At 40.9% G+C, this 23,848-nt stretch overlaps 2 protein-coding genes across 4 annotated transcripts in view; one reads left to right on the top strand and one right to left on the bottom strand.

Annotated features, from left to right (window-relative positions):
• Positions 1-17,590, top strand: part of RSPH9 (radial spoke head component 9) — a 24,745-nt gene extending 7,155 nt beyond the window's left edge. The window contains exons 3-5 of one of the 2 annotated variants that reach the window (XM_074310798.1): positions 3,004-3,133; positions 3,774-3,920; positions 17,348-17,590. In XM_074310798.1, the coding sequence (XP_074166899.1) occupies positions 3,004-3,133; positions 3,774-3,920; positions 17,348-17,508 (438 nt within the window). In that variant the 3' untranslated portion in view covers positions 17,509-17,590. Of the gene's footprint in view, positions 1-3,003; positions 3,134-3,773; positions 3,929-17,347 lie in introns of both variants that reach the window. The other variant, XM_074310799.1, reaches the window with a different exon arrangement.
• The window catches only part of MRPS18A (mitochondrial ribosomal protein S18A), a 27,696-nt gene continuing 21,037 nt past the window's right edge, over positions 17,190-23,848 (bottom strand). For both annotated transcript variants that reach the window (XM_074310800.1, XM_074310801.1), the window contains 3 exons: positions 22,286-22,409; positions 21,834-21,903; positions 17,190-18,561 (listed from right to left, as the gene is read on the bottom strand). In XM_074310800.1, the coding sequence (XP_074166901.1) occupies positions 18,417-18,561; positions 21,834-21,903; positions 22,286-22,409 (339 nt within the window). In that variant the 3' untranslated portion in view covers positions 17,190-18,416. The remainder of the gene's footprint in view (positions 18,562-21,833; positions 21,904-22,285; positions 22,410-23,848) is intronic.

Here is a 23,848-nt window from a genome sequence, read left to right as displayed (position 1 = left end):
TTGTATTCCAGTTTGACTTTGAAGAAAGCTAGATTCCTAAAGGTGGAAGTGAGGAGGACATGCATTCTATCAAAGGGAGGTTGTCTGAGGCACTGAGATAGAATATCCTAGAGATGGAAAGTAGCAAATAGGACAGTTTGTCTGGATGGGAGAATGTTTGGAGGAGAATCTTGTAATAAAAGAGATAGGTTGGAGCCAGATTGTGAAGGACTTTAAATACCAAACAGAGGCGTCTGTTTGTTATTCTAGAGACAACAGGGAATAAATTAAGGGATATGGTCAGATCTGTGTTTGGTAATATCAATTGCAGAGGATAAATTGTGGGAGAGACTGAATGATGAGAGGCTACTTAATAGTAGGCTTTTACAATGGTCTAGGCAGTTAGAGGTACTAAGAACCTATGCTGGGTGGTAGCTATGTGAATGAAGAGAATGGGATTGATGGGATTCTCACCACTAAATTGGGAATAATGGGCAATTCATGACTTGCTGTCCCCCTCACCCTCTGACTCATCTTTCTTCCTATAGAATAAATAGTTATTTCTCCAAAATGGTAGCCCAACACTCCCTCTACTGTGTAAATATCCATCCTTCTGGGCTTCTTCCTTCTGGTCAGCCCATTCTCCCATAATAATCAGGCCTAAATCTTCCATAACCAGGCCTCTGAAACTACTGTTTTTTAAAAAAGCTTCCAAATCAAGGCCCCCAAATCTGATAATGCCATAATACCCATGTTCATATGTTATTGTTCTAAAGAGATAGCCAGTAGATCATGGCCCCATAGCACCTCCCTCTTCCTACGCTTCCCATTTCCTTAATACAAGGTCAAACCTAGCCCAATCTGGTTAGTACTGAGATCTAAGTGCCTTGACTGGTTATCAGTCAAGACAAAAAACAATAGATTCTCCATCTATGAGGCTTGTATTCAACCCCAAATGGTGTTAAAATGTGATTATCATGGATTGAATGTCCATTTTGTTCAGTGACAGAACATGCCTAGGAAAAGTCTAATTAAAAAATATGAAACAATTACAAATGGATTTTGAACCAAAGTGCTGGGGTTACATATTGAGAGGTGGTTGGTATTAGAAAAGACTTCTGTGGCACAGTAAGAATAACACTAGATTTAGTATGACCTGGTTTGGATCTGAATCACTGCTTTACTTTATGATATATAACAAGTCCCAGTTTCTCTGGGTATCAGTTCTTTTAACTGTGAAATAAGGAAATTGGACTAAATAGTCTCCAGGGTCCCTTCAGTTCTCAGATGACCATTCAATCAACCAATAAGCATTTATTAAGTGCCTGCTATGTTATAGAAATTGATCTAGGTAGGCCCTGAGAATTTATAAAGACAAAACAATGAAGCAGTCCCTACCTTCAGGTTGGATAGACAACATGTACATAAATTAGCATATTGTGTGGGTATAGTATAGGGTATATGTATGTTGTATATATATCTTATGTAGTATACACATACTACATGGGAGGAAAGGTTTCATGTAGAAGATGAGAGTTTTGAAGGAACTAAGAGATTTTTAAGAAGAGGGGTTGTGGAAGAACATTCCAGGTGTTTACAAATGTATATAGATGGAAAATAGAATGTTATATGCAATGAACAATAAAATAGCCATTTTGGCTAGACTGTATCCTGAAGAGATAGGGGATCATGTATCATTAGGTTTGAAAGTTGAGTTAGAACCAGATTATAAAAGACTTTAAAAGTTAAACAAAGGAGCTTCTATTTTATCTGTGAGATAATAGGGTGTTAATGGATTTTATTGAATAGGGAGGCAACATGGGCAGACCGTACTTCCAGAAAATCATTTTTGGTAGTAGTGTGGAGATAAGATCAGAGAAGACTTGAACAAGGAGACCATATAGGAGGTTTTAGGAGTCCAGGTAAGAGATGATGAGGATTTTAATTAGGGTGGTAGCTGTGTGAGCAGAGAGGAGACAGATTAGAAAGACATAGAGATAGAAATGGCATTTGGCAAAATAATTGGCTATGTAAAGTCAAGGAAAGAGGAGTCAAAAATAATGACAAGATCATGAATATGATCATGAAGAGGATATCTAGTCTGAGATGTTTAATAGGTAGCCTGGACACAGGAGAGAGACTAGAGCTAGATATAAATGCAAGATTTATCTATATAGAGATGTTGATGTGATCACCAAGTGAGAGAGTGTTGAGAGGGAAGAGAAGAGAGACCATCTCCGTCTTTTAGACTCTTCTCTGCTTTAAGGCTCAGCTCAGGGGCTACCTCCACCTTGTAGCCTTCCTTCAGTATCTTTTCTCTGTCCCCCAGCATTCCTTACTTTGCAGAAAGCCAATGTCACATCTCTCTATTAGAATTTAAGGGCCTTGAGGAGAGACACTGTTTGTCCTTTGTCTTTTTCCCCCCCAACCTAGAACATAATAGCAATTAATAAATGTTTGTTGAGTTGAATTATAACCTACTTTAGGAAGGAGACAGTCAGAACTTGAAAGTGGGGGAGGGGGGCAAAGGAGGGAGATATCAAATACACTTGGAGACTTGGTGCCAGCAGAGATGAAAACCAAGAGTTTGGAAGCCTGAAGATACAATTTCCATAAACATCCTTTTTGACTATCGCTTCCCAGACAGCATCCATAAAACAGGCTGGCTGCCTGATGACAATACATGACCTCCTTTTTTCCACACCAACCGTGCAGGCTGCTTAATGTCATCTGCCCTCTGCCTACAGCCTTTTCCCTGATACATTTCTATTGCTGTTCCTAATACTTGATTCTTAGTTGCTGATCTAGGCTTGATATACAAATATTATGAGAGGTGGGAAGGGGGCTCACATAGTCGGATTTTTTTTCCTAGGTCCTTATCCTATGAAGGATATCCTTGTATCCACAGTTTTTGTATCTGATTTCGGGCCAGTCTATCTCTAATTACTTTACATTCTAGCCTAGGATATCTATTTGTGAGGAGATGTAAGAGAGGAGCTAAGGACTCTTCATGTATTTCTTTAGATCCAAATCAAGGAGGAATCTCGCCTGGTGTCGGTCATTGACCAAATTGACAAGGCAGTGGCAATCATGCCTCGTGGAGCCCTCTTTAAGACTCCCTTTGGACCTGTCCATGTCAATAGGACCTTTGAAGGTAAGTTCCTCATATCCTCTCCCAAAGAGGCCTTTGCTGCTTTTATCTTGAGAGAAGGCTTAAGGGGGGAGGTATATGTTTAAAGTCTCAAGGATACAATATGATATATTCATGGGAATAATCTATAATTCTTTACTTATTTCCTTAGGGAAAGATCAGTGATTGATCCCCTGGACATTGCTTCGTGGTAATGCTTTATGAAGTTTTGTACAACTAATTGTTGTACAACCCATTATTCTAGAAACAATATCTTGTTTCTAGAATGGGAAATTTATTAATATCCCATTAATATCACAACAGATACTGTTGCCCTGGATCCTGAGTCTTTTCCTTACCTGGCCTAATTTCCATGGCCTTGATTCCAAGCTTGTTCTTCTTCACTCCTTCTCTTTGGCACTAGATTGTCATGGAACACTTAGTTATAGCCCCATTCCCTATACCCAGAGTGCTGCAGTTACTCTTTGTGCCAGGAGGTAGAACATTAGGGTATGGACAAGGTTGTGATGACAGTAGACTTGACTCACTCCTTCCTTGTAGGCCTTGACTGAGGTCTTTTCACAATCCTGCCTCTTATTCCTATAAATCCTAGCACTGTGAGGGGTTTTATTCTGATTGACAATCTCCACCTGCCTCCTCTCAGGATTGACTCTGGCAGATTCTAAGAAGCTCAGTTCCTACTTCCATTTTGTGGAGCCTGTGGAATTGAAGAACAAAAGCCTGCTAGAGAAAGCTGACTTGGACCCTTCCTTGGATTTTATGGACTCCCTGGAAAATGATATTCCTAAAGGTATAGAGGTACAGTCACCTTGAGTGAAACTAGTGTCCTGTCTGGACCTGTCTGGTCCAAGATCTTGTTTCTGATGGAGAAATTGAGGAAGTGTGTGTGTTTGCTTCATAACATCCTCAGATCTTAATAGATTATTAAGTATTCCTAACTTTTTAATATTCCAACATAGAATTATTAATTAATGTTTAATAAAATCTGAGTACTTTGGATCTGAATGCCCTCTATGGGCAATAAAATCCATATGTTTATTACTTATTATATAAATACTAGTTTTACTATTATTCTTTAATGAATTAATGTCATTGATATGGACATTTCTCTTTACTGATGTAGATTGCCACCCATCCTTGCTTTTAGTCCTGTAAGAGTCTTACCCTTATAAATTTGTAATTTCTCCATAGAGCACCTATCCAACATACTGGGGACCTTCTTATAGGTGTCTTAATATTTCATGGATACCACTGTAATATGTAGGCAAGGAGCTAGGTAGTGCAGAGCACCAGGTCTAGAGTTGGAAAGACACTTTGTCATGAGTTCAAATCAAGCATCAGACAATTACTAACTGTGGACCCTGGGCAAGTTACTTAATCTTATTTGCCTCAGTTTCCTTATCTGGAAATGGCAAACAACTACAGTATTTTTGCCAAGAAAATCCCAAATGGGATCAAGAAGAGTTGGACTTAAAAAAAAAAAAGACAATTATTTTGTAGATGAATGATCAAATTCTTTTTTTTTTTTCTAGAGGCCACTAGGTGGTACAATGAATAGAGTACTGAACTGAACTAGGATTCAGGAGTAGAGTTCAAATCCTATTATTAGAATCTGGAAAATTACTTAACTACTCTTTCAGGCTACTTATCTGTAAAATAATAACATCTGCCTCACAAAAATTTTTTTTTCTTTAACCTTAAAGTGCCATACAAGTGCTAACTTGTGTAGAGTACTTGTCCTTTTTATAGTTTCAAAAATTTCCCGACATAAAGTAGGGCCCAACTTGTTAGGCCTGCTAAATGCCTAGCTATTGTTGGAGAGGGTAGCAGAGGCTTAGTTTCCCTCTCAGCCTCTGGCATTCCCAGTGGAAGAGGAAGTCTTATGGCAGATATTTTTCTGAGTCTCATGAAAGAACATGAAATCAGGCCACAGGAAATCAGACAAGCAGTGGAAAAAAAGGGATAAGGGCTGTCTAAAAGCTAACTGAATAAGGACCATATTTCCCTTCTCTTCTAGAGATGTATCAGATCTTTATGAGAATTTGGAGTCATAAAGGTAGTGGTTTTCCAGTGATTGAGTAATGGGAGGAATGATAGGAAGATGACTGGAATAAGAGAAGGGGGCAAATATTTCAGCTTAGTTCCCAAAGCTAGCAAAGCTTTGGATACTTTTGCCACCAAAGAAATTTCCTACTGCTCAGTAGTGGTTATCATGCTCCTTTTATACTACTAATCTTATTGTCTTTATTTGGATTATCCAATGGTAGATTACTGATGAACTGTAATCTACTAACTGTCCATCACTCATCATTTCTCTCTGCATTCAGTTGGCTTGTGCATCAACCAAAACAAACTCATTTGTCAGGATTGTGAGATCCTGGTTCTAGATCTTAGAAGTCATCGAGTCCAATATTTTCATTTTACAAGGCAAAGCCCAGAGAGGTTAAGTGTTGAATACTTTGTCCTCCTCCTCCTCTCCCAATTTATTCTGAAACTGAATAGAAGTGTTCACACCATGTGTGTTAATGGTCTACTTCATAATTGTCATTCCAAGAGTAACTCACATTATATAGTACATTAGGGTTTACAAAGCATTTTGTTTTGTTGTTCACTTATTTGGTTGTTCTTTGTTGCCCAAGGGACACTCAAAAGTCTTCTTCAGCATGATCTCCATTCTACAGTGCTCAGCTTTTCTACTAGTTAAGCTCTCACAGCCCCACTTGCCTTATATTAAGCACTTACTATATGTAGAATATGTAGAATGTGCTAAGCAATGGGTATACAAAAAGAAATATTAGACACAATCCATTGAGATATAATGTAAATTAAATATAAGTGGTCTCTACAGTAAAACTGTTTACAACTTAACATGTAATTATAAATAAATGGATATGCATATATATACATGCATGTATGCGTATCAAAAGAATCTTTGACTCTTTCTATAAATTCCCTATAGAGCTTTTCTCCCACGCACCTAGTCTTTCTGAGGGATGTCAGTACAATTCCCTGGATGTCCACTCCTCATTCTGTCTTGATTGACCAACATCCCCCTCCCCTATCCCCTCACTTCTTTTTATGTTCTTCTATATCTTTGGTGATATCTTCTATACCATTGTCTCTGTATAAGTTCTCGGTGATGACATGTGATAGCTGGATTTTGCCCACTACCCACCTTTTCATTGTCCTTTGAGTCATTTATGATCATGATTCCTTTTATACTGTGGGAATCTATGACTTAAAGTCATGCAATATCATTGGGAGAATATTGATGCTAAAAAGGTCTGCTTTTGGTGATATGAAATCATGAAACAGGACAGAAATATATTAAAAGATAAATAACAATGCAGAGTTGATTTGATTTGATCATGATGATCATGTCATCGTGAATAATTTGGAATGCAAATAAGTCCTGTAGGTAGTTAGGGGAGGCAGGGGGTAATTTTTGAGGGCTAAGACCAAGAGAGGCTTCATGGAACCATTAAGATCTAACCTTGTACAATTTAAAGAATTTGACTTTATTCTGATTTTTGAATAGGAGATGGTGTGTAGCCACATGACTATTAGGGGTCTTTATCCTTCTCCCAGTTGTAAGTAGGGTGCCCAAAGAACAGCTAACTACATCTCTTCATTGTTTGGGGGGGGGTTCTTGTGAATAGTTGGAGGTATCTTTCCAGTGTTTTTGGTTTGAGCCCTCAGTCCAATGTGCACTCCCCAATATCAATTGCCAATGCCAATTAATACCTCCTCAATATCAATACCATTGATTAATGATGCCCAAGTATTAATTTGATCACTTGCTTCCTCTTCAATAGCAATTAGCCAATTCATATAAACTAACTTTTACAAAGTGATATTAATTGCAAAAACCAAAATACAAAAGCATCCCCTGAATCATGAGGCATATATTTTCCCTTCTATTACCTTGTTTTCATGAGGGAATAGGGTCAAAATGCTGCAATCATTTTACCAAGTTTACTTCTCAATGTGGCCAATGAGTGTAGTCACTCCCTTGCTGGTAGAACGCTCATCACTGATTCAACCCTGGGCCTGGTCAAGCAGGTCTCTCCTCAGAGCTGTTTGGGGGCACCAGGTCCCTGGACCCCCCTAGAGGCTCTACTGACCTTTCAAAACTCACAAGGTCTTAGTTTTGTTCCATTTCTAACACCTATTCACTAAAGAGGAGGAAAGAAAGAATAAACAGGACAGGGACAGAAGTAGCAGCAGATTCACAGGCCACAGGGCAATAGCCAAGTGGGGAGGCCTGAGGCCTCTTTCTTTACCCAGGCTTGCAGAATGTTGTCCTGTTGGCCGTATCAGTGAAGGACTAAGAAGGATTTGGCCTTTTTTATGTATACCCAGTGCTTATTCAATAGCCAACCAAATGTCACCTAGTAAGTGACTGGAAACTGAAAATACTTGCAACTGAAGTAGAAAGCTGAGTTCCTCCATTCTACATGATCATAAGCTTCTATTTATTTTTTTTTTTGGGGGGGGAAAGCAAGGCAATTGGGGTTAAGTGACATGTCCAAGGTCACACAGCTAGGAAGTGTTAAGTGAAATCAAATTTGAACTCAGGTCCTCCTGACTTCAGGGCTGCTGCTCTATCTACTGCATTACCTAACTGCCTCTAATCATGAGTTTCTAGAAGTACTCACCTTAGACACATACTTCCAGGATTGGGCCAGTCACCCTCCTCTCCACCTTATAGTATATATATATATATATATATATATATATATATATATATATATATATATATATAAAGTGATATTTTAGGAAGATTAATATCAGGAGTATAGGGGAGACTTATTTGGGAGGTTACCCTAAGACTGCCCTAAGTAGTCCAAAGCCTAGACAGAAATAATGACTGTAGACATTGCAAAAAAATTGTCAAGTTTAGGTGACCTGTGTAGATGGTGAGAGAGAGGGAAGATGGCTCCAGGATAGGATGTTTAATCTGGAAGAGTGGCAGAAATAAGCAAATCCAGGGGAGAGGTAAGGAGAGGTAGGGGAAGCTGATTATAAGGAAAAGATGGTCAAATCAGCTTTAAACATATTGACTTTGATGTGGTGGTAGAACATCTAGCGGGGGAGAAAGAGATCCAGCAAACTGTTAAGAGATGATTTAAATCTCAGAAAAATACTCATCCTTTTAGTTGTGATATGTGAGGGATACTGAGGGAGAGTGTAGAAGAGAATTGCAAGTTAGCTATATAGCAGCAAGCACTATGGGTGTATTTCTTCAATGTTTTGCTGAGTCAAGGAGGTTAAGGAGTGAGCAGAGGTCCTGAGACAGAGGTCCCGGAGCAGAAGAGAAAAGTGGTCAGAGACCAAACATAGTTGTCCTGGCTGAGCCAAGGAAGGGAGTTTGTGTCCATCTTGTGCAGGACCCTGATCTAGCTTGCTCATAGAATGGGATCTTCTGTTTCCAAGGGAGATAAGGAGAAGTTTATAGGATCTGAGCTATTTCACATCTATGAGCATCCCATTCTGAAGTCTCTTTATCCTTTTTAAAATTGTTTTTTTTTTCCGATTATACGTGTATATTAACTTTAAAAATACACATTTCTTTATAAATCATATTGGGAGAGAAAAATCAGAACAAAAGGGAAAAACCATGAGAGAAAAAAAATAACAGGAAAAAAGGTGAACATAGTATGTGCTTTTTTTTTTAAATTAAAACTTTTTATTTTCAAAACATATGCATGGATTTTTCAACGATTCCTGCAAAACCTTGTATTCCCCTCCTTAGATAACAAGTAATCCAATATATAGCATGTGTTTTACATTCAATCTCCATAGTTCTTTTTCTGGATGTAGATGGCATTTTCTATCCAAAGTTTATTGGGATTGCCTTGGATCACTGAACCACTGAGAAAAACCAAGTCTTTCATAGTTGATCATCGCACAATCTTGCTGTTACTATGTACAATGTATTCCAAGTTCTGCTTGTTTTTCTCAGCATCAGTTCATGTGAATCTTTCCAGGCCCTTTAGAAATTAACCTGCTCATCATTTTTTATAAAACAATATACCATAACTTATTCAGTCATTCCCCAGTTGATGGGCATCTACTCATTTTCCAGTTCTTTGCCTCCACAAATCTTTACTGAACTTTACATGCCCTTTATCTTTACTGGACTACCAAATTGCCAGCCAGACCAGGAACTGAGAGATAGCAGCAGATTCCCTCTGCTAATGGGGGTCAGGAATGCTCTCAAGATACATTGGTAATGAGTTAGTTGGTTTTTGGAAGGGAGTCTGGGAGGGGATTGTGTTAGTAGAGTTCCTGAGGGAACAGATTTTCCCAGCTTCATTTAGGGGAAGCTATTCTTAAGGTCAAGGAGAGGGAAAGGAATGGAAAGTCTGCCAGGAGTTGAAGGAAACAAGGTCTTAAGTCTCCTCAGTTTGAGGATGACCCATCTTGTCATTCCCTTCTTTTATCCAGATTTTCATTTACTTCCCCTACTCTCACTCCATTCTGGACAGAGAAGGAATGGGTCCTTTCTTGCCATCTCCAGGCCTCTTGGACTACAATTATTTCTCAAGATTCTTGAGAGAGATGACAGCATCCAGCCAACTTTCTTATGTAGGTTCTTTGAGGGAGGCTAGATTCCATTCTTGGATTTCCAACCCTGAATTCTTAGCTTTAGAGAGAACATCTGATTTGGAACAAAAAGGAAAGATTTTTCTTTATTTCTTCCTTCCCTTTTCCTCTTTTCCTTCTCCCTCTCCCTTCCCCCCTCTCTTTTCTCATGCTTTTCTTTCTTTCTTTCTTTCTTTCTTTCTTTCTTTCTTTCTTTCTTTCTTTCTTTCTTTCTTTCTTTCTTTCTTTCTTTCTTTCTTTCTTTCTTTCTTTCTTTCTTTCTTTCTTTCTTTCTTTCTTTCTTTCTTTCTTTCTTTCTTTCTTTCTTTCTTCCTTCCTTCCTTCCTTCCTTCCTTCCTTCCTTTTTTTAATCCATAGCAGCCTCTTTTCATGTAGTAAAGTTCAAAGTCAGGTCGGTTTGATCACAGGGACATGCATATGAACCTGAGTCTTCATGATCCCTGGCTTACCTCTCATTTGCCTCCAATCTCCTTGCCTTTCTCCCACCTGGACCTCTGTTGGATCAAATAATCTCTAGTACCCCAGGAGAGACTTCTGCATCAGAAACCGTACATTCTAATTGCAATCGTTTGATTAAACACCTGTGGGTCTAGGCCAGTTCAAAGCCTTTCAGAGGAGATCTAGGAAATCAATTTCTTTCAAGCTACATTGGTAATGAGTTAATTGGTTTTTGAAAAGAGAGTCTGGGAGGGGGTTGTGTTGTGTTAGTAGGGTTCCTGAGGAAACAGATTTCCCCAGCTTCATTTAGGGGAAACTATTCTTAAGGTCAAGGAGAGGGGAAGGAATGGAAAGTCTGCCAGGAGTTGAAGGAAACAAGGTCTTGAGCCCTTGAACATTCTGCCCCATTGACCTGGTTTCTGGGGGATGAGTTCAGTTAATACTGGTTGGAATGTTTTCCTTCTCATTTTATAGTGGAAGAGCTTTTGGTTTAGAGTTAGGAAATCTGAATTTAAATCCCAGTTCTATCAGCCATGCGCCATTAGATAACCATTTAATTTCTCTGGGCCTCAGTTTCCTCATTTGTAAAATGAGGGGATTGGAATCAATGATCCCAAGATCCGTTCCAAGTCTAAATCTGATGTATTCTTTCTCACCCAGATTTTGCCTAGAATGAATAGTTATTAGAAGATAATGCTTTTAGGGAGGCTGCAATCTGGGCAACTCTTAAGTCTCTGGGCCAGCACTCAGAGACTTTGATTCTGACCTGTTAGTGCTACCTCGAAGGACCCCCTAGAAAGTCTGTTGTAATTTTTTCCCACAGAGGGGAGATGATTGGAACAGCAGATGGCCCTCCTGAACTTGTTCTCAGACTTTTCCTTATCTACTAGTAAAAATGTGTAATGATTGGAATTGTGCTGGGGGTCAGAGCTGCCCTTGGTGGGTAGGGATCCACTAATGGGACCACTAAACTGGAAATAGATATCAAAGTACAGGCTCCAGAAACCCTTGAATCTCAGCCCTGGGTGAGCTTCTAAGGGTGATGGCCAGAGAGATGGGACTGACCATCTGTTTTCTGTCTAGGAAGAAACTGCACTGCCTAATGGTGACTGCTTTCTATTCCCTCAGAATGCTCTGTGTTTCTTCTTCAGGTCAGGGATAGGGATTCTTCTTGGCAAATCCTAAAGGTTGGTTCAGCTTCAGCATTTCACAGAAATTAAATTCCTTATATAATTGATATAAAATTACTTGCCTTCTCAAGGAAGGGGGTGGGAAAGAGGGAGAAAATTTGGAACTCAACATTTTTAAAAAATTTCTTAAAATTAAAAAAATATAATATTGGAAAATAATGAAATTAAGAAAAAAATTAAAATTCCTACTATATATGCACTGTATGAAGCACAGTTGGGACTGGGGGAGTGGAGGAATCAGTGACCAAAATTTAGATAATCCGTTTTTTCTTTGGTCATGGGACTTATTGCTAGGAATGGGAGATAGACCCAGGTTCTTTTTGTGCCAAGGCCTATGATTTCATTTGAATAGTTTACTCCCACAAATGCAGATTTGAAATTGTTCTCAATTTACAATTGTACCATTTCCCAGGAGCATTGAGGTTAACTGATTGTCCTTATCTTGTTCTGTATCTCCTTCTGTCCTTTTCTGAGCATTCTTTTAAATTCTTCATTGGCACTCTTTTCTTCTTTTTTTAAATATCACTATTCTTACTCTCCTTATTTCCCCCATTGTTTTCCAAACCCCAAATAAAAGGAGCCTTCCTTTGTAACAAATAAGCCCAGTAAGGCACTTGGGGGGTCTGTGGAGAGTCCTGGACTGAAAGTCAAAGAAACCTAAGTTCAAATTCATCCCTATACATTTACTAGCTTTATGACCCTGGACAAGTCACTTAAATACCTGTAGCCTCAATTTATCTGTAGAATGGGGATAATAGGGCTTAACTCAAAAGGTTGTTATGAGCCTAAAATAAATTAACACATACCCATGCTGTATGTTACATGTAACACACGTTACATGCTACCTACCTGTTCTAGTCAAGCAAAACAGACTTACAAATTGGACATGTCTCATTCTGCAGCTTTAGTCCAGGACTGCTGTTAGGAGATGGGAAGCATGTGTTATTATTGCTCCTCTAGAATCCTGATCGGTTATAGTTTTGAAGCCTTTTAAAGTTGCTTTTCTTTATCATGTTGTATAAAATGTTCTTGGTTCTATCCACTTCATATTTCTTTTCAGGTCTTTCTAAATTGATCCCTGAATATTTTTGTTCATATGCATCCTTTTTTGCTTTATTATTTCTTGGGGGGGAGTATATGCCTAATAGTGGTTTATTGCAGGATCAAAGAATTTGCCTGGGCTAGTAACTTAGGTGTAGTTTCGAATTGCTTTCCAGATTGGCTAGACTAGTTCACAGCTCCATCTATAGTGCATCAATGTGCCTGTTCTCACATCCCTCCAACAGTTGTCATTTTCCATTTTTGTCATCATTTCCAGTTCATTAGGTTGAACCTCAGAATTTAAATATGCAGCTTTCTTCTTCTTAGTTATTTGGAGCATTTTAAATGATTTTTGGTATCTTGCTTTTCTTTTTTTGAGAACTACCTGTTTATATCCTTTGGGTATTTATCTATTGGAGAAGGCTTTTGTTCTTAAAAATGCAAATGTTGCCTTAGAGTCCTTCCTTGGGGTTAAATTATATAATTTAATAACCCCCTAGGCCACATCCCATAGTACTATTTTCTGATCAGGGGCTAGGGAACTTTAGAGTTCTGTGTGGGGAGGCAGGAGTCATCCAAAGCATCTAGAAGGAAGTCCTCTCCTTCTACTGTCAAATTCCAAGGAGCATCTCTCCCATATATTAAGTACTTTGTAGTTAAGGCCTGGATCCTGGGAGGCAGTGTGGTGTCATGTGATGGACAGAAAACACTGTGATGGCATTTTAGTCCTGACACTTACCTTGTCTCTCTGTTTCTTCAACCTCCACAAAATGGGGATTCTTTGTACTGAGGGTCCATATCTCCCAAGGAAGTGTGTTGTGACAGGATCAAATGAGAAAATGTCTGTACACGTGTTATAAAAGGAACATGGAGACATGAAGAGTTTTATTATCTGGGCAATAAAGCACAGGTTTAGTTGGTTAATACTGCTGATCACTGAGCACAGAAAACTATTCTTTTCTCTGCTCCCACTTCAAAGAGTTGTTGGGATGCGGGACACACATAGAAGTAGGGGTGAAGACTAGGCTTAACTTCTTCCTTGGCTAAATGAGAACCACAATGCTCTGTAAGCGGCAGGGGGCAGCATAGAGCCAGCTTTTTTTTTTTTTTTTTTTTTTTTTTAAATAGTGGTGGAAAGATGGCTTTTGAAAGCAATCGGGGGACTAACAATCCAAATGAGAAGCCAGCATTCACTGTTAGGCTGAAGAGGGTAAGGGGAAGAAAGAGTGTGTGGGGGGGTCTGTCTCAGGCAGACTGGGGATGATGTTCATTGGGCCTCCCTTAGCCACACTGAGGAAACTCCTTGTCAGTGACAGCTAATCTGCCTCCTAGTCCTTATCTTTTAGGAGAAAGTTACCAGGGAGTGGACTAGGCTCAAGGGGAAGAAATAGTTGCTGGAATCTTTCAGGAAGATCCTAGAGGTCTTAATAATAAAATTCCCTGGAGAGATTGTTAGACTTCTGGTCTAAGTAAGGTTCAGCTTAAACTCTGTGGGGCCTGTTTGGTTCCTCATTTCTAGAACCTCTAGCCAGTAATATAAACTCATTTTTCATAAGAGGTGTATGGTTCTTCAGACTGTCTCATCTGCCAGCTAGGTCAGAAAACCTGAGAGCGAAGTTTACAAGTTTTGCAGGCCAGGCTCCACTTCTGCTAACTTTCTTCCTCAATCTCTCCACATGTCTGTAGTCCCCAGTCTTTTTCTCTCCCTTTTTGCATAGGTGGATACTCCGGACTGTAATGACAACTCAGAGGATATTTGAGAAAACAGTCAAGGGCCTAGTGCTACCAGGGAATTTGGGTGGAAAGACTTGAGGGAAAAGAAAGAGTAATTATATGCCATAGAGCAGATGAATCGAGCCCAAGCTTAGCTGAACCTTTTGATCCTGTTCCACTGCTGTGGGAGACCCTGTTACTCTTTAGAACTGGAGCAGCAAGAACGAACAGCAGAGTAACAGATCTAGGAGACTATGGCTGGGGGATGGCAAGCCTCGTTTTCAGTTTGAAGCTATTAAAGTGGGTGAAGGTGACAGACTAGTCCTCAGCTCCCCAGGTAGATACTACGTGACTCTTGGCACGTTGAGAACTACTGTTTCCCAGGCGACCGGCTGAACAAGGACTTTGGGAAGAGTGTGACAGGAATGCAAGGGAGGGAGGTAGGCGGCAAAGGCTTGGCTTGCCATTCATATGCTGGAATACCCAGCCAAAGCTCCCTTGTCTGTGGTGGATTATTCCTTTTACTCAAAGTGGCTGGCATCCCTGCCCCTTTCTTGCTTCTTGGCCTGGAACCTCTTTTGGTGCCCCCCCCCCCCAACTAATCCATATTTAAGTACCTACTACATGCCAATTGCTGGGGATACAAAGACAAAAACACAACATTACCTGGCCTCATGGAGCTTACATTTCAGAGGGGAAAGACTTAATACATACATAAAATATTTACAGAATAATTAGAAGGTAAATTTTTCTTTTTCTTTTGGCAGAGAGAGGCATAGGCACTAGAACCTGGAAATGTCAGGAAAGGTCTCATGTATGGTACTTGACCTTGAAGTAAACGAGAAATTCTAAGAGGTGGAAGAGTAGGAGGGAATGCATTCCAGGCGCTGGAAGGACAGCCTATGCAGATGCACAGGGACAGAAGACGCAATGTCCTGTATGAAGAAAGAGTCAATTTGACTGGAAGATAGCCTTTGGGAAAGGGAGGAAAACATAATAAGGCTGGCAAGACAGGTTGCAGCCAGATTGTGAAGGGCTTTAAATGCCCAACCAAGGAATTTGTACTTGACCCTACAAGTAACAGAATGCTAAATACATTCACTCAGTAGGGGAGTGACATAGACAGGGACCTATTGTTTAATTCCTACCTGTGAGTGGGGTAAGATGAGGATGCAGATAGCACCTGAATTCCCCAAACTCATTCAGTTTAGTGCCCATTGTCTAGGGGATGTGTTTAGGATTGTTAGTGAAATTGAATCCAGATGCTTCTGGGACTGGTGGGGCTAAGGGGAAGGTGAGCAATATCCCTAGATCCTGGTAAACTTCTCCAGCAGAGAGTGAGTTATGGAAATTTATCTTGCCCCATTCTCGATTTGAAGCTTAGGTAAAATCATTTGAAAAAGTTTACTCTCTATTCTTTAGAAGTAGGCAGGATAGGTAGATACAAATCTAGGAAAGGTTTGCAGATATAGAACATTACAATGTCCCATGGGACATTCCAGCAAGGCAAGGGGAATACTTAGAGATTGGCTACTATATCCTTTTTGTAACCATTTTGCAGTATGATAAGAGGGCTGGAGGAAGCTTGATGGGGCATATGGCTACTTTGGAGTGATTATCTAGACTACACCCTGCTACATAAATAGTGAAGTTTTGGTGAAGAGGGTGAGATGGGGAGGGAAGAGGAAGGACTCCTCACTCTTCCTACCTTTTCCCAGTCTTATCTCCTTCCCCCTAAATAGTGATGACTATGGCTGCCCTGCTGGCTCCTCTGGAAGCACAAGTTCTGGCCTAGGGCAGTGAGGCTCCACCCTGGGCAGGGCTAGGGGTTACTGGCGGTCAGTTGGGTCTAGAGGCAGGGTGGCCCCTTAGGGGTGGGGGGATCATGCTGAGCCATGTACAGGGTTTCTGGGTGTGGTATGGCCAGGGCAGGCCATGGCTGAAGAAAGCCCGTGGGAAGCTGGGGCAGCTGGAGCCAGGCAGCCTGGCTGAACTGGCAGCTGATGAAGGCTGCAAGAGTAGACCTCATTGCAGGGCTGGCTGGTCCAGCACCAAAACCTTCAAAGCATTTGCCTTTTTGGCAGAACGAGCAGAGCTGTGGCTGGGCTGGGGAAAAGGGGGGAGAGGCCACAGTACGCAGGGGGAATAGGAAGCTCCAGATCTCCATCCAGAGGAGATTTTCCCAGGCTCTTTTCCTCCCACACAGCAGCTCCCTCCCTCAATTCTGGAGCTGGGACAGCGTCTTCCCGCCAAGTCATCAGTGGCTGCAAAATGCGGCCTCGGGCTGGGGTGCTCCTGTTTGGGGGAGCATAAGGAACCAGGATAAGGCCTGTGAAGGGTAAAGCCTTTGGCTTGTTTCTTAAATTCTACCCCCATACTTCATTTAGCCTTGGGTCTCAGTCCCCTCCAGCTAGAGCTGATATCCAGATTTAATATTAGTTGGCTAGGCTGCAAAGAAAGGGTGATTTTATACTTAAGGGGCCAAGACTTGAGAACTGGTGGTCTATCCACACTACTGCTTAAGGCTATAAGGGGCTGGAAGGGAAATGGGTGGGAGTGAAGGGGAGAGGGAGGTTTGAGTGAAGGTAGGGGATGCTCAGGTATAGAAGGGAAGAAAGAAGCAACAGCTACTCTATTAGGTGATTTGCTTTACTATTTTGGAAGAATGAAAGTATGTGTATGTATGTAGAAGGCATCATTGGAATATCATGTGTCAAAACAAAATTTTTCAAATTTTAAAATGTGGACGATGCCCCTCCCCCCAACACCACCAAAAAAGAAAAGATGGAACCAGCAAATTGGAGTACGAGTACACTAAGACTAAAAAGAGTACATTTACGTCAGCTAAGATGAACTGTGGTTAGGACTATCAAAACACTAAAAATCCCCCAACTTACATTTTGTTGACTTTTATTAGTCTCCTTTCCTTAACTCAAGAATATGAATCATTTACAAGTTTCACCTTTTTTCATTTTTGTCCTCCTTCTGGTGGAGAGGTTTTAATGAGCAATAAAATAGCTAAATGGCACTCAGGAAATGTAAAAGGTCTGAATAATCAGTCTAGATAATTGAATTGTCTTTCTTTATTCCTAGCAATCAAGTCACATAAACCAGGACAAAATCCCCAAACAATTCTGGAACTTTTTCTAGCAGCTATCTGAGATGAACAAGCTTCCTTGGAGGCCCCTGACTTCAACTCCTCCTCATCTATCTGTCTCTTCCCCAGGGTCCTGGAGTATCCAGATGGAGAGAGGAAATGCACTGGTTGTGCTTCGAAGCTTGCTCTGGCCAGGCCTAACATTCTACCATGCTCCCCGGACCAAGAATCATGGCTATATTTATGTGGGCACTGGTGAGAAGAACATAGACTTGCCCTTCATGCTTTGACTGGGGTGTGATTCAGCCTGGGTACTACTATCAATGCAGACCAATTTCAATAATGTTTTTTCATAAACTCAAATGAATTATGTGTTTACAGTGTACTTCCCTACTTCTTTCCTATGCTTCTAGTCTTTGAGATGAGTCACTCTGGTGGCAAAACAGGCAGAAGGTAGGTGACAGCAATCAAAAGCTCCTGGGAAGGAATGCCAAAGGGCAAATGGGCAAAAGTGCAGGATGATGGGAAGGCTCACCTGAGATCTCCTTTTTGGATAAGTTACTTAGGCTTATGTAGCCAGGATACTTGTACTCAAAACAGAGGTCTGTAGCCTCTGCTTTCTTCATTCAACCCAAACCCCTACTCAGAACTCATAGGCAGTTAGATTAGTTAGAAGAATAGACTGGGGACACATCAAATTTATGTCTTCTTGGCAGCCATGTATTATCAATTACAGGATATCAATCCCATTATTTTCCAAGTCTCCAAGCCGTACAAGTTGATGCTGAAGATCCAGTAACCTTCAGTTTCTGAAGAAAGCATACACCAAGTAGTTTAGCAAACATGTCTTATCTTATGACATTTCTTGTAATATTTATATCTCCAACTCAAAGAGTTCAGTCTGAGCTGAATATGATATCTTATGGTATTTGCCATTTATCTCCCCATCACTAGCGGCTGCTTTAGAGTCCATTCCATGATGCCATAAGCCTTTCCATCAGAATTTGGACCATATTATTATTGCCTTTCCTGTTGTCCACATTTTGGTGAAGAATAACTAATTTTGAAGACATCTGGGTCTGTAGCAGTTCCAGGCTGAATTTACCTTCTAGTCCTACCTTGGAATAAAGGGAGATAGTTCCTATTGCCAGGGAGAGGGAGCTTTGGCCAAGTTGATCTTACAAACCATTCCCTCCCATCAATGGTACATGAGTAGGGGTTTGTTTGTGTAGTTGATATTATCCTTAAGCAGGGAGGAGCCCACAGCCATTCGAACTTTGTTCCATTTTGGACCTTTCTTTAAGATGGGTTTGACAGAGCGGGGAGCCCATCGTGTCAGGTACCTGTAAAGGAAGGTATATAGAATAGTACAATGAGGACCTGTGGGAGATTTAATTCATTTTGAGTACTACAATGGATAAAAGTTTACCTGGACTTTGATTCTGATCAACCTGGATATGAAGATTAGGGTTCCATCATTACTATGGCTAAACAAATTGAAATGCCCACCATAGCTTTCATTCATTTGAAGAGTAGGGAGGAAGTAGTTCTGACCTTCCAGGGAGTAAGCAGCTGAGCATGCTGTAAACAAACGAGACTCCTGACTGCTGTGGTTCTGAGTGTGTGTGGCTGGGGGTCAGGGTCAGCAGGCAGCATAGGGCCACACGCTTCCTTGATCTTTTTAAGTTGTCAGTGTTTGTGTATATATAGAGAAGAAGGAGGGAGGAAGCGGCTGCTCAGATCCTAAGTCATTCTTTTTGGCCTTGACCACAGAGAAAGGAAAGGCTGATGATATAAGTGTTTGGGGGAAAAAAAAAAAAGGTCTTCGCTTTTACTCATTTGGCTCAGATAGTTGCTCCAGTTCCAGGGGCAGATCCCTTGGGCAGCTATAGCCTGTGCTTAACCTTTGAGCCCCCTCCCCGAGGAGGAATAAGAGCCAAAGGGTGGGAGATATGGGTGCAGTTTGGCTGGGTAAGTTCTTACAACTCTTGGGGGAAGAGAGTAACTCTAGGCATGATCCTTTGGCCTCTTTTATGGAGAATAGGGCCAGGATTATGGGTTCCGGGAAAAGTGGCTCATGATAGTGGGGCTGAGGCTTGCTTTGTTCAGAATGAAACTTGGGCCACAGCCTATTCTGGAGGTTCAGCAATGGTAAAGGCTAGCCTCCCCAGAAAGGGCCCCAGCCATCCATGCCTGGAAAGCTCTGGACCCCACTCAACATGTTTGCCTCACCCAGCTGTGCTCTAAAGCCCTACTTTCAGATAGATTTCAACTACGCTCCACCGATCTCTGACTCCTTAAAGATGAGAATGCTTCCCTTCTTTGTGTCCTTCAAAGAGGGAAAAAGGGAAGTGCCCTTTCCACAAATGAAAGAACCGGGTGAGACACTGAGATGGTCCTAAGGACTAATCCAAAGAGGAACCAAGAAGCCAACAGGAGTATCTATTTACCAAGGAGAAGGGCTAGACATGGAGATATAGGAGTCCCTGGGGATGAGGAATATTTCATCCTGGCTATTCCAAACATTAATTCTCTTGATTATATTCCTGTTTAGACTGTATACACAAGAAAATGTTAGATAGGATCAGGGGGAAAATTGAATATGTCTGCTGTCCACTGTAGGAAGTTACTTGCCTTTTGGAAAAAACAGATAGAGGCATGAAACTAAGCAGTTTCTCTGTATTGCTGACCCAAAGCTATTCTATCTCCCTTTGCCCTAGAAGGATCTGACCTGAAAGTGAAGTTCCAGCTAGCCTTGGGCCTAGTGTTAAGTGCCACAGAGAGTAGCCAGCTGGCAAGGAAAATGGCTGGGTGGGCTCCAAAAAGCTCTTTGGGAACAGCCAAACTCCAGGAACAATCCAAAAATTCTCAGATCAGTACCTTCCCAACTCTTGCAATGAAATAGTTATTGAGAATAGGAAGAGGTAAAGTTCATTTACTACTACGGGACTTTGACAGAATCCCTTTAGTATCTCTTCCTTTTCTCTTTTTCCTCTATGTCCCTCTTTTATCAATCCTATAGTCCCTATGTTCATCAATATTATGTCACATTAAAGGACACTGGATTTAAGGGGAGGGATTCATGTCTCTCTTCAAAGACCTGAGAACAAGATGAATTGTGTCCTTGACTCCCTATTGTCTTTTACAGAGCCAGAAGGAGGTGAGATCTATCCCCAAATGCTACAGCCAGCAGGTATAAGTAGGGCAGAAGGCAGGAAGAGGTTGACCTGTGTCTTGTATCCTTTTAGACTGCTGTTGAATGACTTATGCTACCAATATGGGAGGCACAGAGGGATGAGGGCCTGATGCAAAAGCTATGGCAAAGCAATTTAATGCAAATATATATATATATATATATATATATATATATATATATAGAGAGAGAGAGAGAGAGAGAGAGAGAGAGAGAGAGAGAGAGAGAGAGAGAGAGAGAGAGAGATAGGCAACTTAGCAATACATTGCATCCTAAACAAGTCCCATGTTCCAATAATAGCCCCATCCACCCATTTTCCCTCCACAACAGCGAAAATATACTGGTTTGCTTCCCTGATGCTTCAGTTACCCAGATTCTGTATTTCTAGACCCACTCAGGGAGTGCTGGAGGTGAGGAAGTAAACTAAAAAGGCAGGAGTCTTGCTTTGTGAAAATTCTCAGCAGAACTCTTACATATACACACACGCACACAAATGCATGCGTGTGTGCTCTTTCACTGAGAGTGACCTGCCAATAGCAGCATGCAGGCAGAGGTGGAGATGAGAGGAGGAAGACACACAGTTGCATTGGAGTTAATCAGAGAAAATCCAGAGACAATTCTGTACACATACACCTACAACAAAGAAACCATCACACGGCTGGGGCAGGATTGGGTGGTGAAAAGAGGACTCAAGAGTACAGTTATATAGATGTTAGAGAGTTACTGCTTATTTTGGAAACTGGCTGCATTTCAGGGAACTGGGATAAAGGAAAGGAGTGGGTCATGTTCCAGAGCTTAACATTCCACTCAAGTAGCCAGTCCCCACATAGCCCTGCCCTCTTATAGTCACATTAGGACCCACAAAAAGACCAGAGGCCTTTCTTCCATTTTTTTATGTCTGTTTCTGCCCTTTGGTAACCCCAGAGTGGGGAGAGAGTGAGGATATTAAAAGTTCAGAAAACTACTCTGGCATCCCCATGGCAACAGAGTGTGATGTCATACATAGGATTAACACCACCAAATGTCCAACACGGACAGATGACAATATGTACTTTTCAGCTCTTAACTCTTCCTCTTTCTAAGTTCTCTTATGGAAAGACAGAGAAGGAATCCAAAGGGTCTTTTTCTAGCTCATATTCTAGGACAAATAAAGAATGTGAACAATGTGAACTATAGCTGAGTGGGGGAAGGGAAATGAAAGAATCAACAGAACTTTTGTCTCTGAGCATATGGGGTGATGACTGGCTATGTTGCTATCAGAGATGTGTGTCCTGAACTGTGGGCCTCTTTAAGGAAGTGCTCTCTACAGTGAAGGCTGAGGGGGGCTGGAGTAACAATGGATGTAAGGAGTGGGGTCACTGTCTATCCTGAAGATCCTCAACTGTAGCCATCTGTCTTGACTAGTTTACCCAGTTCACTCACCGATTGAGTTGGGGTTTTTTCTTGGGAACGAATCCTTCTGGAAGCTTAGGCCTATGATTTGGTAGCAGACCTAGATGAAGGGAAAAAAGTATCATTCTTGAGCAGGTGAAGTTAAACTAGTTGTTAAGTAACACTTTTATCACTGAGCAGAAGTGCTTTCATAGGCAGCTAGGGGGCGCCATAGTGGATAAAGTGCTTTGTGATCCTGGATCAGTCACTTCACCCTGTTTGCCTCAGTTTCCTCATCTGTAAAATGAGCTGGAGAAGGAAATGGCAAACCAGGATCTTTTGCCAAGGAAACTCCAAATAGGGTCACAAAAAATCGGACATGACTGGCTTTCATTGCATCTAAACATGGGAGGTATTGTGAAAACAGCTGGATACTTTATGCTTCCCCTACACTAATATTTTTTAATAGCTCACTTCCTGAGGTGGAGGGAAGGGCAAACTACCTGACCGGTGAGCCATCTTCACACACTCTTCCATTTTCCGATGTTCTTCTAAGCACAGACCTGTGACTCTCCGGGGCAGCATTCCCCCATGGGGTCGAATAAATTGACTCAGCAGAAGGACATCCTACAGGACATGGAAAGAATGGTATGGTAGAAAGGGCATGGCAGAAAAGAAGGCAGGCTTGGCCAGCACTTAGGAGCCCAGAATCAACAGAGGTTATTGTCACTCAGACTCCCATCTTCCCAGATGTCAATGTATAATAAGACATTTTGAAATATGCTCCCTACTATTGTATCCACATCCTAGACCTGTGAGGACCAGTGAATATGGGCTGAAACATAGTATTTTCATCTTTTGGGGTTTTCTTTTTGGATTTTCCCCTTTTGGTCTGATTTTTCTTGCACAACATGACAAATAGGAAAATATGTTTAAAAGATTTGTACATATTTAACTTATATCAGATCACTTGCTCTCTTGGGAAGGAGGGAAATAATAGAGAAAAATTGAACACAAAAGTCTTATAAAAATGAATGCTGAAAATTTACAGGTATTTGGAAAATAAATACTATTGCAAATTTTTCAAAAATTCCATTTTAAACATTTCCTTTAAAAACAGCGTTGGAGGCAAATAGATGGCACAATGGATAGAATATCAGCCCTGAAATTAACAGAATCTGAATTCAAATCCCAATTCAAGACATTTGACATACTAGCTGTGCATGACCCCGGGCAAGTTACCTCACCCCAACTGCCTCAAAAAAATAGCAACTCTCCCTACCCCTAATGCACATACAACCAAAAAAATTACTTTCAAAATTGCCCTGTTTGCTTGGGTTTTTCTGAACTTTTTTCATGTCTTCAATAAGCCTTTGTTTTGGAGCATCAATATTACTAACCCTCTTCCAATTAAAAACCTTCAGGGGGAAAAAACCCTACAAAACCTTATAACAGACATAGTCAAAAATCCACAATGGCCAACGTCAAAAACCAATGTCTCTGCCTATACCTCTTTGCCAGAAGGTGGTTAACATGTTTCATAAGTCTTTCAGCAATATGGGGGATTGTTGTCATTAAATAATAGTTAAGTCCAAATCTTTCAAAGTTGTTTTGTTTACATTGTTTTTGTAGCATGAATTGTTCTCTTGGCTTGGCTTGGCTTCACTCTGTATTAGTTCATATTCCAGTTCATACTATTCCCTTATATTAACATACCACAATTTGTTCAGCTAGTTCTCAATTGCTAAAGCATCACTCTTGATATGATTTGGGAATATGAGGGATCTATCTCTTTTCCTAAATAGAGAATTTATATGACATGTTATTGTCCCATTAGTATGGAGGAATGGGGTGAAGGAAACCCAGGACTACCTTCATATGTGACAAACTACACAAAACTACCTAGTATGGTATACACACTACATGCTCAGAAGGAACTGGATTGGACAAAGGTTATGAAAAGAGTTATAAAGGATGTGGGGTAAGAAGAGGGATTCATCATGGGTCTTTTCCTCCATGGTGACAAGAGGGATGTGCTATACTAGCTTCCACTCTACCTATCACAT

The sequence above is a fragment of the Sminthopsis crassicaudata genome, chromosome 4 (genome assembly GCF_048593235.1).
Source record: "Sminthopsis crassicaudata isolate SCR6 chromosome 4, ASM4859323v1, whole genome shotgun sequence".
In the NCBI taxonomy this organism is placed as follows: domain Eukaryota; kingdom Metazoa; phylum Chordata; class Mammalia; order Dasyuromorphia; family Dasyuridae; genus Sminthopsis; species Sminthopsis crassicaudata.
This window is presented reverse-complemented; position numbering and strand designations above follow the sequence as displayed.